This window comes from Zeus faber (assembly GCF_960531495.2).
Source record: "Zeus faber genome assembly, chromosome: 20".
Taxonomy (NCBI): domain Eukaryota; kingdom Metazoa; phylum Chordata; class Actinopteri; order Zeiformes; family Zeidae; genus Zeus; species Zeus faber.
In genome coordinates, this window is record NC_137207.1 from 16,201,382 (window position 1) to 16,221,606 (window position 20,225).

General features: G+C 42.4%; 1 protein-coding gene across 1 annotated transcript; it reads left to right on the top strand.

Annotated features, from left to right (window-relative positions):
* The first annotated feature begins 529 nt into the window (after positions 1 to 529).
* Positions 530 to 20,065, top strand: nploc4 (NPL4 homolog, ubiquitin recognition factor). Its single transcript, XM_080021931.1, has 17 exons — positions 530 to 677; positions 1,690 to 1,770; positions 4,763 to 4,872; positions 4,996 to 5,274; positions 5,687 to 5,735; positions 6,148 to 6,242; positions 6,335 to 6,458; positions 7,143 to 7,322; positions 8,957 to 9,043; positions 13,499 to 13,570; positions 13,680 to 13,806; positions 14,809 to 14,969; positions 15,167 to 15,238; positions 15,530 to 15,622; positions 16,347 to 16,463; positions 16,951 to 17,053; positions 17,165 to 20,065. Exons 1-17 carry the CDS (start codon positions 663 to 665, stop codon positions 17,323 to 17,325), a joined length of 1,926 nt encoding a protein of 641 aa, XP_079878057.1. The 5' UTR covers positions 530 to 662; the 3' UTR covers positions 17,326 to 20,065.
* The last annotated feature ends 160 nt before the right edge of the window (positions 20,066 to 20,225 follow it).

The following is a 20,225-nucleotide window of genomic DNA, read 5'->3' on the forward strand; positions in this document are numbered from 1 at the left end:
CGTATGAAAGCCGTCCTGGTAAAAGGCAATAACACACAATTACACTCGTTTCTGACTAGATAATTCGACGTATTTCACACTTTTGTTTTGACTCGGGTGCAGCCAACAGGGAGATGCTAAAGCTAACAGTGCTAACAACACGACCCCCCCCCCCCCGCCCCCCACATTCTGATGAACGGGCACTAAAAACGTCACAAAACGTCACAAAACGTATAACGTACCTATTACGCTGCAGCCCACTCCCGGCCCCGTTCACACTCGGGCTGGTTCTGCTCAAGCCGGAGCCGGTGTCTCGGCTGGAAACGAAGCGTTAGCACAGCCCCCGCGACCTGGGAGCCGGCAACAGGAGAGGTCGGTTCCATTCTTTGCCGCTGTTGCCGCGTCGCCGCAGCGGGCGCGACGTCGTTGCTCCTCCCGGAACGCGAGCTTCTAGCCTCTTGTTTCTACCGTAGCCGCTTCGACGTGGCACCGCACGGGGGGGGGGGGGTTAACACGGGCAGCGGGCGGACGCTAATATCTGCGACACCCGGTGTTTGACTTGCGGGATGGAGTTTCGTTGACACCACTCGGGCAGCGGCGTCACGGTGGTTGTTGTATTCACCGCCATCACTGTCCGTCTCACACCGCAGCGATCCACGGCGGGGCTCCCGCGGCCGAGCGACATGGCGGAGAACATGGTGAGTAGCCGCTCCGTCTCCCGTTGTCGATCGCGGAAATTGTGACTCGGCTAACGCTCTGTAGCCGATCGGCTAAAGTCCGGAGTGATGAGGCAGCAGAATTAGCTAGCAGGCTAGCCGTGGCTAGGCGCTAGCGAAACACCGACCTCGGCCTGCTTAGTTGGCTAACTGTAGATGTTGACCAGTTTGCCGACTGGAATAATAATTATTGTCTGTAATATATCAACCTAGCTTTAAGATTCCCAGCACTATTTGCCTACCATTGTGTGTCCGCCACGGGCAAGTTACTTATTCGTGGTTTTGTTTGTGTGGTTGGTTGGTTGGTTGGTTATTTACATGTATTTTATTTGCTATGCATGTTTCAACTTGCACACTTTCCTATCTTTGGCGGTGTGAATTGAGGCTCAATGTTAATCTTTGGGGCGATGGTATAAAGCCATGTTTTCTATACTTTTTAGTATTTTCTTTTGGTTTATCGTATATTGGGAAATCGTTCTATTTTCAAAAGTAATTTTTGAAGGGCTGTTATACGTTGCTATTCTATTTTTGAGTTATTTGTTGTTGTTTTTTTTGTTTTTATTTATTACTTTATTGTATTACTTTATTAGTTATTGATGTGACGTTTATTGTCCCTTGTTAAAAAGGGAAATCTTTCTGTTGACTTGGACCAAGTCTTATCCTGTATCTTTACACAATCTGGCCAATGGTTAACTTTCCATTAAACATCTTAAATACATTATTTGAAGCCGCTTTCAATGGGAGCCGGCAGTCCTGTTTTGCACTGTCACCGTTGTCACCGTGTTTATACAGTGGCAAATTAGTCGCAGCTCAGTTATCCCGTTGTTTCCCAGGGAGATGTTTGGAGAACCCCCTCCCCGGGCAGTTTTGTCGGCGCCATCAGGACCAGTCGATACAAATGCGGTCACACAAATATCTTATATTAAGCTGACGTTACGGTCCTGGAACGCTGTGTGTTGTGTCGCGCCTCATTTGGGCTTTTATTCCCACGCAGGTCATCCGGGTCCAGTCCCCAGATGGGATGAAGAAGATCCCTTCCACCAAGAGAGAGACTGCTGCCGCTTTTCTCAAGAAGGTACTTACGTCGTCGGATGTTTGTTTCCCAACCCCTTTTTCTGCCACAACACAGTTTTGATTTAATAATCGACTCTCTTGTTCAAATTAAGAATGTCACGAAACATAATTTCTTCTTCTTCTCATTGTTATTGTTATGGCCTACTAATAGTACTCTTTCACTATGAAGCTTGAGCTTGTTCAGAGGAACACACAGAGATGCTACTGTGCAATTTCGATCTTGCAACACAAGAGCTATTTCCATTATTTCTGTATTTTAAGTGGGATTTGAAAAATTGTTCACGACAAACCGGGCGAGCTCTCACAGCAACACTTGAGTGCCGCAGCACAGTAGTTGAAAAACACTAGCAAAGAGTGATAAATCATACATTAAGGCTTAAAACAAAGTGAACAGTGCAATTCTGTTAGTTTGAAGTGAAGCTTTTCAACAACCTCTCATCTCCAAGTCGTTCACACTGCTTCAAATCACTGTGACACATTTTCAGTATTTCATTCTGTTGCAAAGCTGTTTACTGTGTTGCCAAAGAGAACGCCTGCACCTACCTTCAATTCCCCGGGTTTGCCTGTGCCTGTCCAGTGTTTATGCGTGAAGCTCCGCAGGCAGCACCCGAGCAGTGTGGCTCTGCAGTTCTGCCACAGGGGGCGTTGAATCTGGACACTCACTGAAGAGCATTGTGTTTTAGAGCGAGAGAGTTGAGTGTACACTGCTTGGAACACTTGTTAAATATAGCCTCACAGTTGCTTGCAAGGTAGTGGTATGGACATCAGTACCCAAGTCAATCAGGAATATTTTTCAGTAAGATTTACCTCAAAATGACTTTCTGTCGCAACCTACATGCCCGTGAAAGTGAGATGCATTTTTCAGGGTTCTCACCATATCCTTGAGGTGCTTGAAGTGCTCGAATAGTCCTTGGGGGGGAAAAAAAGGCGATCATTGAAAACCTGTGATATTGCCCCTGGTTTTATTATTCAAATCATATTGTAATGTAATAATATTAAAAAAATGACATTAAAAATAGATTATGTTGGTTTTGTGTGGATTCCTTGAAAAAATAAAACCCTTTTGCTTAAAAAAATAAATAAATGAGAAAAAAAAAAGTACTTGAAAGTCCTTATATTTCATTTTGTAATACCAGAATCAAGACAGATTTTTATAGGAAGTGAATGTGTAATTTGTTTGGGAACATTGAGTGGAACTTTTATCTCTCAAGATTGTGTCAAATGACAAAAACAATACATTACGTTCCCTGTACATTATGTCTTGAGGCTGCGGATGGACACATGCCACTTTTTGACTGCTTATACACATCCCAAGTGTCATTGCTTACTTTGTACAAATTGAATTCATTACATTTACTGAACAGCCCATTCTAAATGTCATAAGCAAAAATATATTTCCTAAAAAAAATGACATGACTTGAATATGGCTGGTGCTATCGGATTTCTGTTTTGGGAATATTCTCTGATAGGGTACATTATACCAGGCATAGGACTAATGCCAGAAGCAGCATTGTTGAATCCCTACCTGAGTCCTTAAATTAGAACAGCAGTCCACTGGGCTGTTCACCTTCGAGTGTTGCAGCACTCGCACTCCATTAAAAATGCATGTGTCTTTGTTTCATCTCAGCTGCTCTGCCTACAGATCAGTGGGTGCAGTATTTTCGTTCCCCACCAACATGCAAACAGTGACAGGGACAAAAACGTGACAAATGCAGGCCGTCTGTGAGCCTATTTAATTTTATTATTATTTTTTTATATTGTGCGGACTACCACAATGTTAAGTTTCCTTACCTATGAAGGTTCCCCCCAGCACCCAGTGGGTCTTATCTTAAGCCATGTATTAAAAAAAAAAAAAAAAAAATCCTCTAATATAAGCAATTCACATTTTAGAAAAGCAGGCTCATAAATTTCCAGCTTGATTGCATTTTTTGGCATATGTTGATTTGCATGTAAACAAATTGAATGTGGATATTGATTCAGGAAGGAGTCAGTAAGGCCAAAAATAACGACACTTGAGTGAATACATTTTTATTTTTATTTTTTATTTTTTCTCTCCCCCATCCCTAATGACCACCGGCCATTGTGATCTCTTAGCAAATAAGATGATAATGTTACAGTGGTGAGGGATGCTCTTTTGGCCAGCCACATAGAGTGCTGTTAATAGCTTTGAGATTGTCTTACACTGAAATTACCTTATAAGTGGTTCTTACAGCTCCACTTGGTTTTTCCAGCGCCTTGCTGCCATTTGATTATCTCCCCCACAGTTTTATTGGAATTTATGAACATTTCAAGAGGAAAGCCAATTACAAGTCTATATTTTAACACAATTCTACCTTCCTTCTTCCTTATGTGTAGCTGTAGTGGTTAGAAAGTGTAGATTCTGTAAAAACCTAATTCCACAGACTGCTCCAAATTTCTATGAGAACATTATCTAATGTATTTGGTAGCAAATGGTATTAGCTTTAAATTGTCAAACAAATGATTCATGTGTTTCTAACTTGCTCAATAGCAGTATAGCTCTGCGACCCGATTGCAGCAAGAGTCAATTTGATTCAGGTTGATTAGAACCGTCCACGGTTTTTCGGAAAGTTGTATTACTTCACTGTAATGCAGAAAATATTCAATGTCATATGGTACTGCGATAACCAAAATCCAAAAAGCGGTATTTGGTCTCATCTCACGATATCTATGTTATATCGATATGTTGCCCAGCCCAAGTACATAGTCAGCTGTCCCTTAACGGCCTCAGGTTTGTTCACAAATGGCGTGTCAATCACATAATGTGGTTATGCCTCTAGAAGAATATATTAAATTTGGATGGCCCTCTCTTTATAGATGAGCAAATGTTGAGTTCTGAACTGTCTTGCTTGAATACGTGATGATGCATGTATTTATTTCCATTTCCTTCATCTGTGTACAAACTTTGATCTTTGCGTCCTGGTTGTAAGGAGATCCTGCTAAAATCTGGAAACGGTTCCCCTCTCTTCTCTCAGGTGGCCAAAGAGTTTGGATTCAACTCCAACGGCTTCTCAATCTACCTGAACCGCAACAAGACCGGTGAGATCCTGTCCCAGAACAAGACCCTCAGCCTCCTCAAGATCAAGTGAGTGATGGATTTAGAAAAAAAAAATCATACATACATACATACATACATACATACATACATACATACATACATACATACATACATACAAGCTATTATTTTCTTTGTCCCCCTCCCCTGTAGGCATGGCGATATGCTGTTCCTGTTCCCGTCGGGCTCCCCCGGAGCCTCTGGAGAAGTCATGGACATGGCCACCCCTCACTCATCTTCATCAATACCCTCCACCTCCTTCGCACCTTTGCCCTCCTCCTCTTCCTCTTCCTCTTCCTCCTCCTCCTCCGCCTCCTCCTCATCCATGCTTCCACGCTCCCACTCGGCGTTCTCCCAGATCCAGGAGGACGAGATCGATCAGTTCCTGACCAAGCAAGATGGGAAGATATACAGGAACAGAGATCCACAGCTGTACGGAAAACATCTCGCACATACACATCTGATACTGTTATTGTGACAAATAATCACTTGAACTTGAACTTGATGGCGTTAAATTGTGTTGTTGTTTTTTTTGTTTTTGTTTTTTTGTCCCTAATATAAGAGAAAACACAACTATTCAAATTAAAACAATGCAACAAACTTCTAGGGGAGACAAATACCTGAAAATCAAGTTTAAATGTAATAAATACTGTGTATTTTTACTTTTTCAAGTCATATTAGACAAATAAGTATAGTTCTTTGTGCTTTTAGATTCTAACAAATGTTTAAAATCCGTTCGGTTTCGGCATCGGTTCTTATCCAGGAATGCTAGCACATTTATCACTATAATCTCTTATCTGACAGATTTTCAACCTATTTTCACATAATATTCTGCTTGTTACAGGTGTCGGCACGGTGTTCTGGGGAAGTGTGTGCATTGTGTACCATTAGAGGTAACCTCACTCATGCTTTTTATATATTTTTCTCTTTTGAGGGATGTAGATTATGTAGATTCATTGAGTTCACATTACACGTTCTGTTTATTGGAATTATGGGGCAGTGTAATGAAGGATCTTAATTTCTTCAATAAAAATCCTGTGAAAAAATTAATCACTGAAAATAATAAAGACACAGGGTCTTCAATATCAGTGATTTGCCATCACTGTAACTGGAAAATGTTGAATTGAAGGTATTTATCTGTACGCTGTAACGTCCAGTACCCACAAGAGAAACTGTCTGTGCATCCCCCATTTAGTCTCTTATAATGGGACATAATGTTGACATGTATACAGAATCAAGACAAAACAAACAAATGTTTACCGTGTATTTTCCTCACACCACCTGTCGCTCTGTCTCCTCCGCCAGCCTTTTGACGAAGACTACTTGAACCACTTGGACCCGCCAGTCAAGCACATGTCATTCCACGCCTACATTCGCAAGCTGACCGGTGGGGCAGACAAGTAAGTGCCGGCATCGGCGACTGTTCTATCTTCCTCTGTGCCCAAACCTGAGAGCCGCCTGTCAAATCTTCACCTCCCACTGAACACCACAGAGGGAAGTTTGCCGCGCTGGAGAACATCAGCTGTAAGATCAAGTCCGGTTGCGAAGGCCACCCCCCGTGGCCCGAGGGGATCTGCACCAAGTGCCAGCCCAGCGCCATCACTCTCAACAGACAGGTGCAAGTCTGCAACACACACACACACTTAGCACTCTTGATTCAAATCTGACTTTTTGTATTTTGGGGATTGAAAAAGATGTGAAGCCCCTGTGCTGATGGTGCATTTTGAATAAGAGAACTATAATGTACTACCTATTGTAGATTAAGCAAACACTTGCATGTAGAGAGAAATCCAATAGTATACTTACCTTACCTTGCTATCTGACCTGAAGGAGACTGTTATAATAAGAGTATAGAATCATCCATCTTTCATCACCTCCCCTGTTTCTACCTTATGCTTACCCCAGTCCTGTACCAAATATATAGTACTTACCTTTAAATTGAATGCCAGTACTTTATTGAGTAAGAAATAAATTGCTTCAAATATTTTACATATTGTTAAGATTGGTCTTAAAATGTCTGAAAAAATTAACAATTTGAACTCTGATACCTACAGACACCATGATAACATCGCTGTGACCATAAGTCTTAAATCTTAAGAATTTGTTAGAATAATTGCTGCTAAAATTGGGTTGTTTTATTTATCAGTGACATGGTAGTGATCCCTTGACAGAAAAACATTCGCACAGATATAAATACATGGTCATCAAGAACAGACTCAAAGGCATATTTTTGGATAGCATACACACTTTACCTGACAACTTTCTGACATGTACTCTTTCTTTTTCCCTTCTCACCCCAGAAATACAGGCACGTGGACAACATCATGTTTGAGAACCACACCATTGCTGACCGCTTCCTGGACTTCTGGAGGAAGACGGGGAGCCAGAGAATGGGCTACCTGTACGGCCGCTACACTGAGCACAAAGACATACCTCTGGCCATCAGAGCAGAAGTGGCTGCCATCTACGAGCCCCCACAGGTCAGTGCCAACCCCTCTTTCACATTGTCACCTGGACTCTTCAGACACTAGGTCTGGAAAGGTTTTGTTTATTTTTTCCCAGTTCCAGAGAACATTGGGAGTTCTCATTGGGGGGAAAAAATGTATTGAGTCCTAAAAAGTCTGCCTTATTTATTGTGAAAAATAGTCTTTAACATTAAATGGACGTGGTCTGGGTGATCCCAGCCAGGTGATATCAATGCTAGCTGAAACAAACAATGTTTACGTTGTTGGAATTTGGATATGGCTGATACGAATGGATTCCAGGTCCTATTCTCCTGTTTTATGCAGATTCTGCCCACTAGAGATAACAAATGGAAGAGGATCCAGAAGAGGCCTTACTAAATAGCAAGGGAGAAATTGTGAATATCAAAGTATTTTCCCATTATACAAATTAAAAATATGTTCCACATATTGGACAATAGACCATGGAATTAATCCGAGAAGTAGAAGTGTGCTGCAAATAAGGACAAGTTGAAGTTGTGGTTATACTTGCATATTAAAAAATAATAGGTCATTCTAAAGCAGTTTACCAACCGGGGTAAACAATATTAAACACTCTAGATAATAACAAAAATGAGTTACATTAAATTGTTTGTGTGTGTGTGTGTGTGTGTGTGTGTGTGTGTGTGTGTGTGTGTGTGTGTGTGTGTGTGTGTGTGTGTGTGTGTGTGTGTGTGTGTGTGTGTGTGTGTGTGTGTGTGTGTGTGTGTGTTAAAAAAAAAAAAAAAAATTGCAGGGGAATTAATATAAACAAAATATTTCATACAATTTCATGGATAAAATGAATGCTGAAGAGCCAAGAGACAAACTTTTCAACACACTGCAAGTGCGTCTCTAATCGTTCTACGTCCTTCTCCAATCTGACATTTTTTCCTAATTTTACTCATATCGCAGCATCATGTTCCCTTTCACATTATTACCTAATCTTTGATATCACAATCCAAATCATGTCCTTAACGTTAACTACTGTTATGGAGCGCATACCGGTTCTCACAAGCTGCCAGTCTCAGTTTTGTTCTCAGTTCACACAGCTCCGCTCCGCTTCAGCGATGCAGTATGCAGTTTAGAGATCATGTTTATTGATTCATGTCAGACAATATAAGCCACAAAAAAAAGCGAGGGAGAATCGCAAACCTGCTTGTGGTTTTGAAGTTCGAAAATTGAACGCTCACTTAGATCTATTTGGAAGCGGAATCGTGACGCCCCCTATGACCAACACAAAGGTCCACTGCTCACCTATAGAGCTGCAGTAGGTTTAGCAAACCACAAGGTGGCGTTGAATATACTCTCAAAGATGGCCAAATTCAAACTAAAGCTCAGTAGTTCTGAAGGATGAGATAATTATGTGGTTATCCCCTCATTTTGTTTGTACCTTTTTGAAGACCGGAACATCATAATTGAAGATGTTATTGACATTCATGTGGTCATAAATCCTGAAAAATATAAGTTTATTTTTCTCAGTTGCTTTGTGTATACAATCATTTTAGTAATTGAGTATACAATTACTGTTTTTATATTAAGTATACACTACCCTATAAGCAAACTATTCTTACTCTGTAATACTATTTAATTAGTCATAATTCAATTTGTATATTTTTTTCGCTGTCTTACAGAATGCTACTCAAAACTGCCTGGAATTGTTGGAGGATCCAAAGGCTGCGGCTGTGGAGGAAATCGCTGCAAAATTGGGCTTATGCAAGGTTGGTCTGCTCCCCCGCTCTGACAGCCACACTGTTGTGTAACCACTCGTCTGATTAAACGCCAGCGCCTCCAGAGTAGGGCTGGGCGATAAAACAATCTCAATCATTTTCACGGTAAAAATCCTCCACGATAACGATGATATATTTACAAGATTTATTTTTGGATATATATATATTTTTTGTCCCTTTTCCTGTACCTACAAAGACGCAACCCGAACAGCCAATCGTACAGCAGAGAAACCAACATGTTTAGTTGAACTGAAGGACACCTCTCCAGGGGTTTCCATGTCTGAATCCAATGAGTCGTCATGCCTATCCGTTATGCACATATTATGGTACACATGTTATTATCAAACATGAAGACTGACCAGCTCAAACTCGCCCTCCTCCCTCCATTTTTAATTAATTCATTTATTTATTTCTTTATTGCATATTTATGGTTTTATTTATACCGTGTTTAACGTAAGGCCTTGAGAATACACTTAAAACATAATACATTCAGCACGGTTATTATTACATTTATATTGTGATAATTATCGGCATTGATCAATATTGAAAAACATCATGATAGCATTTTTGTTCATATTATCCAGCCCTACTCCAGAGTCCTATCTGGTTTTGCAGTGTTGTGTATGCATGATACAGTAATGAAACCCGCTGACAGGAGTTCATTATGTCAATCCCAGAATCCATCACAGTAGGCGGCCCATCTTTTTTGATTTCTTTCTTTCCTCCTCGACGTTCAGACGTGTGGAGCAGCTCTCTATGGGTGGGCGTATCCTCAGAATTCCTTTAGCCTCTCACACTTAGGGCGTAAACAATTTCCATATGCTGACCCGGTCTAGTACCAAGCCACTAAATCCCATATGCTTTTTTATTCTTCTCCTTCTGTGTAGTCCAGTCTGTACACTTTATAAACTTTGAAAGCAAAAAAATATAGATCTGTAAATCTTACCGATACGGGCCTTGATTCAATGGCACCTTGTGCTGACGGTCAGTCGGTTCAACACATGCATTCATTTTACAGTCACCTGCTCCATCCCCTACTCCTGCAACACACTCAGCTCTACTGAACAGAACTGGTTTGCCTTCCACTACAAACTATACAACCATTCCTGTTAGGTCCATTGCTAGACTTGATATTCAACGTTCGAAGCGTACTTCAAATCTAACGAGAGCTCCAAGCAGCTATGCGCCGGCCTTCGCTCTGCACACATCGGGGGTGCTTGCAGAATACCGATACCGTTGCAAACATCGGACACTGAGTGAAGGAGTAAGTTGTTATTAGGAGGAGTACATCAAAATATAAAACATGTCATTTTCTATTGCCAGTAGGCACCCCTATGACCATAACTCAATATGCACGTAAATGTCTTCAGGCCAGGACCATGTATAATGGAGTTACAATCCACTATCCTGCCAGTGGGTGGCGCTATGACTGTAACTCAATACTTCCATGTTAATGTCTTCAAGCCGGGACTCTTAGAAAACCTGTGCAGCTTAGGGCAGATTTGAGCATGTGCAGTGGGGTTACAATCCACTTCCTGCCAGTAGGGGGCGCTATGACCATTACTTTATATTGGCTCATAAACGTCTTCAGGCTGAAACTCTTGTGAAACAGATTTGACAATGAATTGAATGAATCGAAATGCGACGGCTCATCAAGGCCACGCCGTTCTAAATCTGTTTCCCCCACAGTCCCATAACACTTCCCCCTTATTTCATACATCTGAGTCTAACCCCGCTTCCCTATTTAATCCACATACTTGTAATAAAAAGGTCTCGGTCTAATTCATCTGAATATTAGAAGTCTGCTTCAACATCAAAAATTGGATCATCTTAAATTTCTCAAACAGACTCTCATACTTTAGTGCTGACTGAAATTTGGCTAAAGAAAAACATCAGTGATTCTGAGGTTTCTTTAAATATATATAATTTGTTTAGAATAGACAGAAATACAAGAGGAGGTGGGGTGGCCCTTTTTAAATCATGTTTTCCAGCTACAGTTCTTTAAAAGGTCATTGTACGGAATGGGTTTGAATTTCTTCCTCTGGAGGTCAGTTTAGGGCCTAATAATTCAGTTGTCGTGATTGAGATTTATAAACACCCCTCTGCTGAATCCGTCACCATTGATAAATTGGCATCTCTCAATATAGTAATTCAGAGATGATAGGCTTGGGTGATTTTTAATCTCAATTGGTTGACCAATGTGTCCTGACTATTGAAGAGAGGTATGTGGTAATCTCAACCTAAGTGATTACTGACCCTACCAGGCCTAATCTAAAATATATTTCTCAGTCAACTTTAATTTATCTGATAGTATCTAATAGGAGTGAGAAAATTGTTCCTTCTGGTGTCTTTGACCTTGGAATTAGTGACTGTTGCCCCAAAGCCTGCATTAGGGATATGCATTTAAAGAAAAAGATTCAACCGCCAAATTTTTGAGATTTGAATGAGCAGGCCTTCTCACATGATCTTTTTGATGGTGATATTTTAAATACATTAGAAATCCTGGACGTTGATCAAGCACTGGATCATTTTATAAATACCTTCAACTCAGTGGTGAACAAACATGATCCATTTACAAAGCAAAGAACTAAAGATAGGTCTAGTCCTTGGTTAACCTCTGAAATATCATCCTAATTCAAATTAAATAAGGCTTGGGTCCCAGCGAGACAATCTGTAGAGCTTCCCATTTGCTTGCTTTTAGGGATTTAAGAAATACATTTACATAGTCAGTGAGGAAAGCTAAATGGGATTATTATTTAAATACCATCTTTAGTTGTTATTCAAATCCAGCCAACTTCTGGAAGGAAGTGAATTCAACTTAGAATAAAAATGCAATGTCCCTACCCACATGTGAATTCTTTTCAGTGTGAGTCCTCTGATCACAAGGAAAGGGCACAACATTTCGCTGCAGCTGGTCACCGAATTTGAAAATGGGAGCACAGGATCTGCTAGATCTATGAGGAATCTAGAAATGGATGTCTCTGTACATACTGTGAATCCTGCCCCTCAGTTTGCCCTCCAGCTTCTCACTCCTAATATAGTTAGTTACTGGGGCACTTTTTGCCACTGACTCCAAGGAAGCAACTGGAGAAGATAGTCTGGACCCTTTCTTTCTCCATCTCTCTCTCTCTCTGAAGGTTCAGAATATATAACCATATTTAATTTATCCATTTCATCAGGGATAATTCCCAAAGCATGGAAAGTTGCTCACATTACTCCATTGCATTAAGGAGGAGATAATAGAGATCTTAATAACTGTCCTGTCCGTCTAAAATACTTGAATCAATAGTCAGTTGTCAACTCCCGACTTTTCTAGGAAAGTGTTCTATGTTGAGCCCTCACCAATCTGGTTCCAGGGCTAACCACATCACCATCTCTGCAACATCTTTGCTGGATAAAAAGAACCATTGTGCTGCTCTGTTCATAGACCTATTAAAAGCCTTTGCTACAATCCATCATTCCCTGCTCTCACACAGACTTAAGTATAAGCTACCTCTCTGATAGACAGCAGTACATGAAAACGGGTGATGTTCAATCTGCATTTTTTTATCGATAAGAAAATGTGTCCCTCGAGGTTCAATTTTAGGACCGATTTATATGGAAGATATTGCTGAAAAAACAAAATACATGCTATTCACAAGAGTTAAGGAAATCGATTATAGCAAAGTTCATATTAACACTTTACCCTGTACAGCTATTGAAAGAGTCCCACACTATAAATATGAAGGCATCTGGATTGCAGATAAACTCACTTTTAAAATTAATATTGATAAACTGGTAGAAAACCTGCAGCCAAAAACTTGGCTTTTCTTTTATCGAAATAGAGCCTGCTTGCAGATGCCTAGTAGAAATGGAATTGTTGAAACTATTTTACAGTACCCACCATTGTAATCTATCTGTAATCTGTGAAAAAGTTGGCTGTCCCTCTCTCTTTATGAGACGACAACATCAACAACATTGGTATATGTTCATTTACAAAGCGTGCCTAAAAAAAACGACCAGTTTGTATTACTCCACTATTACACCTCGATGCAGGAGCTTATCAAAACTGCTCTCAGGACTGGATTACACTACATGTTCCCACAACTCTCAACTCGGAAAGACTGCTTTCCAATGCTGTGCTCCGGACTTTACAGTGCACTTTAAACATTGATTCCTTGATACCATTGGGACATTTTAGAAATATGCTTACAAAACAATTTTAGAATGTAATTGTTTTAACCAATGTTGATCTTTGTGTTCTTGTTGTCGTCTTGACTTATTGAAGTTGTTTTTATTTTGCTATTTGTGTTGTTTTTATTTATATACTTTTTTTCCGCAGCATTGAGAAAGGGGGTTTATCCCTCAATGTATCCCCGAGAACTAAATCAAGGTGAAATGGTTCCTGGTTATACCCGATGCAGTTTATCAGCTATGTCTTATTTTTCTGTATCATACATCCTTTAGGTGGGATGGATCTTCACTGACCTGCTCTCAGAGGACACCAGGATAGGCACCGTGCGTTACTCTAGAAACAAGGTGAGATTGCACCCAGCTCCAGGGAGGCACCGAGTCAGGCCGTGCCAGTAGCGCGCCCCTTCTTTTCCTTTACTTTACTTCTTACATCTTCTTACTTCCCTGTGAACAGGACACTTACTACTTGAGTGCAGAGGAATGTATCACAGCCGGATACTTTCAGAATCTACATTCGAATCCCTGCAGGCTGTCCAGGGACGGCCATTTCGGCTCCAAGTTTGTCACGGTGGTGGCGACAGGTGAGGTGTTTCCACTCCTTCTGTAACATTGCGGTTCGATGTGTCCTCCTACGTCTAATTTCCATCTGTTGTTGTTTGTGACTGGTAAATGGAGTTTTGGTAGAGGACTCTCCTGGAATCAAAGCTGCATTTTGCTTGAGCTTATCACAACCAGCTGCTGAGGTGTAGGGGTGGTTACACGAGTACCATTTGGAAAGCAGCTGATCCAAGAGCGGTGGGGAACTTGATGTCGTTGCATTAATGAGGCTCTGGGAAATGCCAGTGTTCAGAATACAAGACTCTCCTTTTGCGTTTTTGAGCTATGAATAGTTCACTACTGCCGTAAGGAATACCGGCGTAGTTAACGCTGAACCATGTCTCAGCCTTAAAGACTGCTTTTCTCACCTTTTAACTCCTTTATATTTTATTATGGTACGTTTCTATGGTATTTAGGACCAAGTAGTTTGAACTTTTTTTCCCCACGGTGTGTTGCAACCCATAGATCGGTAACAGCAATAGTTATTGTTTTGTCCATTTAGAAACCTGAATAACCTTCTGAGCCAGTATTAATAAAAATACGAGGAAGGAAATAAATTGTCACATAGGAGATTGACTTCTGGCTTTAGCCAGAACTTTAAAAGAGAGGGCTCCGCTTCAGACTCATTTTTCTAGCCTCACACTGAGACCCTGCTGTAAATTGGGTGCAGATGTCCCTCCTTTTTATTTTCTGACCTCAGCGTCCACCTCTTTGGGGGCCGCAGTGGCTGAGGAGGTAGAGCGGGTCGTCTTTGATCCCCGGCTCCCGCTGGTAGCATGTTGAAGTGTCCTTGAGCAAGACGCCGAACCCCTAACCGCTCCTGATGGGCACATTGGCATGTGAGGGATAATTGCGGAGAGAAACTTAGAAAAGCTTTCAATCAAACGCAGTCCCATCTACCAGTCCCTGTGCCCAATTTTTTACCATGTTTATTTTTGCTGTTTTCATCTTAAGTCGTGTTGTGTTGTCCCTGTGACCGATCACAGGCGGTCCGGATAACCAGGTGCACTTTGAGGGCTACCAGGTGTCTAACCAGTGCATGGCTCTGGTCAGAGACGAGTGCCTGCTGCCGTGCAAAGACGCCCCCGAACTGGGCTACGCCAAAGAGTCCAGTTCTGAGCAGTACGTACCAGACGTCTTCTTTAAGGTAATCAGCAGCCACACGCGCCACGCCTGCACAGCCGTGATATGCATGTGAAGCGCTAGCCCGGAAGCCGAATTCGGTCAAGTCTAGAAACACCGTGACAAAACAACGATCACAGCTTTGGTCCCGGCTGCGGCAAAAGCCTCAGCCCACAATCTTTTCTCTCTGCTTCTTAATGACTTTCTGCTTTTACCCGACAGGATAAAGACAAATTTGGAAATGACGTCACATTTCTAGCTCGTCCTCTCCCTGTGGAGTACCTTATCATCGATGTAAGTATCAGTTAACAGTGCTTGCTTGGCCGCTCGGTTGTTGCTGGTGGAAGGACCATTCCGGTGTCAAAATGAGTTTTAGATGTTAACTAGTCAGCGCACACACATTTTATATAACCTGACCATCCATAATGTCAAATTGTGTGTGCTGCCTATAAATGGCTTGAACCCAATTTGACACCTGTACGGTCCTTAAAGGCCCACCCGCAGGCCAAAAGTGTAACATGAGATTTTGGCCTCTTTATAAGTGGAATTTTCTCGGTGAATTCCTTTTGCTTTCACCATGCGCAGATCACCACCACGTTCCCCAAGGACCCCCAGTACACCTTCTCCTCCACACAACGCTTCCCCATAGAGAACCGGGATGTTCTAGGAGAGACGCAAGTGAGCAAGTTAATCCTTTACTCCTCACACTACCTTAAGAAATGGTGTGCTTTTGTCATAAATGACACCAACAAAAGGTCTCAAAGCCTTTTTGGTTCAATTGTGACAGATTGTTAGGAGTTACGCTCTTGAGTAATAAAGAAATGACAGAACCCTTCTTATAGTTACAAGCTACTATTATATTTCTATCTTCCTCAATTGTTAAGCAACTGTGTATGAATCTTCACAGTTCCTCCTCCTTAATTCAACAGACATGATGGCGCACTACACATGTGAATGAACATATCTGCAGTTATGTGTTAGTTAGCTAATTAGCTGCAACTTTAACTATGCATTGCATTTAAGTATTTTGCTTTGCATTTTCAGGCTAAATACTCATTCCCTTTGTTCTATTTCATTCTTACTGACTCACTCCACTCATTTGGCCTTCCATTACTTTTAAGATAGTCTTCTAAGCATCTTAAGAATCATGTCATTACGCATGCAAGGATGTGATGAGCTGAGTCACTGCTCATGAGTGTTCAAGTGTGTTTCAAGAGTTCAGGCTGAACCGTGTAATTTCAGCATTTGGCCTCTCCCGACCTCCCCCTCGGGGCCCTTTAGCCATGTGTCTGCCATATTTCAACCCGATGGTCAAACCGGTCACTCCAGCAGCCTCGCTCCCACTGACGCCTGAGAGAAAGCGTCGTACGCGTCTTGACCCCCTGTCGTCTGCCTTCCACAGGATTTCCACAGTTTAGCCACGTACCTGTCCCAGTGCAGCTCCAGCGTGTTCCTGAACATTGTGTCTGACTTTCATCTGCTTCTCTTCCTGGTCACCAACGAGGTCATGCCCCTGAGGGTAAGTCGACGCACATTGCCTCACAGCCCCAGGAGTGATCCCAGGGGCCTCGTAGCGCTCATGCAATCGGCATTAGCGAAGGGATGAGATTACAGCCACATGTGTCTTCAGACGGAGCGTGGTCCCTGGTGCATACGTTAGCCAGGAAGCCTTCACTCCGGCCCTTTGTTCCACGTCGTCAGATTGGCCTTCGGTCCGACAAACTCATTTAACGCGTCTGTCGGTGCCTTGAGCTCTTGTTTGTGCAGCTACGGGTTCCATAGCGATCACATGACGTGAAGGACTCTGCTTGCCTTGAAAGATGTGCAACAAATGTACATGCGCAAGCGGACCGGACCGGTGTTTCATCAAAAACGAAAAACGGCCCCGAATTGTCGTAACGGGTTTACAGAGGAAATATTCCTGGGGGGTGAGGGGTGTTTTTTTGTTTAAAGCAAAAATTTGTTTTTCCTCTGCAAAGCATCAGGGACGTTGTGCTGTTTTGCAGGACAGCATCGGGCTCCTTCTCGACGCCGTGAAGACGTCCAACGAGGACCTCGCCCACACCTGGAAGAAGTCTGAGCAGTGGGCGACCATTGAGCAGCTGTGCAGTAAGCGGCCGCGCACCGAACAGCGGACGGGTCCTTTTTTTTTTTTTTTTTTCTCGCGGCGGAGTGTGTTTAGACATTGACGTGTTGTTTTTGTTGTGCCGCCCCCTCCAGGTACAGTGGGGGGTCAGTCGTCGAGCTCTCTGGACTACGGGGCAATGGGCGGCCCCTCGACTCCCGCCTCCTCTTCGGCCATGTGGTCCTGCGTGCACTGCACCTTCATGAACCAGCCTGGCAAAGAGCACTGTGAAATATGCACTCTGCCCCGCAGTTAGAGCCCCCCGCCGCCCCCTTTACATCCCTCCAATGTCTCCCAGCCCCACCAGGCCCTTCTCTTTAACTCACCAATGACAACATCGCACCGGGACCAGCTGCGAGATTTGGATGCCCCTCCTTTTGTTCAGTGTTTTGGATTTTGTCTCCTTCCCCACAACCCACGCTGTTGCCTCTCTGTCCTTCCCATCTCACGGACTGCTGTGGGGTTAGAAAAAAAAAAAAAAGAAGAGAAAAAAAAAAAAGGAAAATACAGGGCACACACACACACACACACACACACACACACACGTGAGGCTGCACTGGTTTACCCCGAATTTAAAGAGAAAATAAAGTAAAAACTGATGACGATGTTCTTGTATCCCTCTCGCGGGAGCCTCCTGAGAGCGCCTGGCTACGTTCGAGTAAAGCACTTTGAGCAAGGCTGCTCCTCCTCTGCTCAAAACGTTCCCCCCCCTCTCGGCTAAAATAAACACTGCTGTAACTCAGGACGGCAGCCGATCCTCGAGCGTCTCCCACACGAGAGCGCCCTTCTCTCGCGATGTTTTCTCGAAATCTGTTGTGTAAATAATAGGTTTGAGAAATGATGCTGATATTTAAGTTGTCTTTATCTGATTACAGTGGTATCTTGAATTTTTTTTTGTTTTTTTTTTTTGGAATCTTCCGGCTGGACTTTGCTCAGACGGGGGTTTTGTTTTTTTTATACATCAAAAACCCCTTGCAGCCAATAATTGAAATTCCCGACCCAAAAAGATTTGGGTGATGACGCAAAAGAAGCAAGTGTACTTTTTTATTTTTTGTTTTATTTATCAATAACGACCCGATTAGGGAGGGGAAGGGCCAACTTAACTGTTTTCACCACCTTTCATTGCAAAGCTGAAATTTGGAAAGATGTTCCCTATCTCCTGTTTTGTCTCCCCCTCCAGTTTGGTTTTTAAAAAGACAATTGCCCAGATTTTAATAGAACTGCACCTTGGGAGTTACATGATTTCCATCTTAAGCAGCCTAATATGTAGCCTTTTTTTGTTTTGTTTTGTTATTATTATTATTTTTTTAATCAGCCATAACATTTTGCTGTCTCGAGGTGTCGTTGCTCACGGTGCGCTCGTGCACTCGCACTGCAGTAGCCACAAGGTGCTTAATGATATCGCCCGGTGCTCCACGTCCCCTCCGTCGCTCCCGACCTGCAGCCCTCCTCCGTTTGACGCCGGCTGCGTGTCGAGACGGGCCGGACCAGAGTGGTCTCACCCTTGAAGGCCCGCCCCCCCCGCTAGATTTTTCTATCAAGTCGGCCTTCAAAAGACTCCGCCGCGCAGAGGGCAACGGGGTCACCGGGGAGAGAAGGCCTCCCGACATCGCATCTCTCCACACTCAAAACCTGCTCCACATCTGGAAGTTTGTAGGAATTATGAGCGTGGGGCAGGGAAGGTTTAGCTCGAACAAGGAGGCCGGCGTCGCTCGTTTGTTACCCCCCCCCCCCCCCCCCCCCCCGTACTGAACAGTAGAGAAGAAATGCGCTTATAATTTAATTGGACAATACCGCCGCTCGATTCACAATGTTTTTGGGTCCCCATCCCCCGCTCTAACCGCGTTCTCAAGCTACAGTTGATCGTGGCGTCGTCTGGGTCAGAAGCTGAAAATTGAAAAGCATTGTCGTGGAGGGTTTAAATATATCAGACTACAATGGCATTGTCAAATTTGATTGCATATTAAAATGTGAAAAAACGCTTGATTGTGGGATGCTTTTGAGATAAGTTGCGATTGAACTTTTGGTTACCCTAGCGAAGGATGTCTTGTTTTTATTTCATCCAATTGCCTCAACACAATGATTCTCTTTTTTTTGCTCCGTCTAGTTGTGAGCAGTACTGTACGCCACTTCAGCAAATATTAACTGAGGGATTTAACTGATCGTGTAAAATATACTTGGGATTGAACCACAGATCTAAGGAACCACGATTGACTTGAGGTAGAGTGAGAGCTGGTAAAGTACTACACATTTCTAAAGACCAGAGTATAAGCATTTCCAATGCAAAATCGACCCAATTTAACTATTGGACATAACAGCTCTAGATATGTTGACATTTTCCGATGCTGCAATTTAAAACACTTTGAAAAGCAGAATTTAAAGTCCCTTATCATTTTGTTCCTGACTGCAGGTTTTTTGTTTTTTTTTTAACATCCCTTAATATCAACTGATTTACCACCCCCACACACACACACACACCATACAACGACCAACTTATTTCCCAATATATACAATTTTAAACATTGTGAATTTAATTCCTCAACTTTGACCAACTTTCGTTGAACAGATGTGGTTAATACAGAGGATTCCCAAGTGCGTCAGCGATTAAAAGTTGAGTTTCAGATGAGTAAATTAGCTTTTTTAATGTAGAGGGGTGTCATGGCCTGAAGATGATGCTATTTATGAGGTGTGTGTGCTTTTTTGATTTTAGAGCTGGAGAACTTAATTCCAATGATGAAGTATTTTTAGCTTTAGATTTATTTCAACACGGTTGCAAATGTTTTTGTTTTGCCCTTTATCACTCGCCTCGGTGTGAAATTTTATGAGCAAGTGTGATGTGATATTAAATGATGGGAAGATTTGCCCCTTTTTTCTTATTCTTTAATTCTGGGGTGATTTTCTGAGCAGCTATGCGCCCTTGAAATGAGCAGACTTGTAGTAACCACAAAGGTTCTATATGATCTGGAGCTGGAAATAAAACACAATAAAAAAATAATTCCTACAATAGCTACAATTAAACTGCCTTATTTGATGCTTTCCGGCACATTGTGATGGATTTCCCTCGCTCTGCTTGTTCCGAATATAAAAGTTTCCCGTCTCCTGCAGACAATCCAACTCTTCAATCATCAAAATCCTCAGTGATTTACATGTGGTGTT

What these genes read in the sequence shown, in the direction of transcription:
- nploc4 (XM_080021931.1), top strand. An exon ending in ATGTTCTAGGAGAGACGCAA is followed by an intron (nt 15,623 to 16,346) that starts GTGAGCAAGTTA and finishes TGCCTTCCACAG; the next exon opens with GATTTCCACAGTTTAGCCAC. An exon ending in ACGAGGTCATGCCCCTGAGG is followed by an intron (nt 16,464 to 16,950) that starts GTAAGTCGACGC and finishes GCTGTTTTGCAG; the next exon opens with GACAGCATCGGGCTCCTTCT.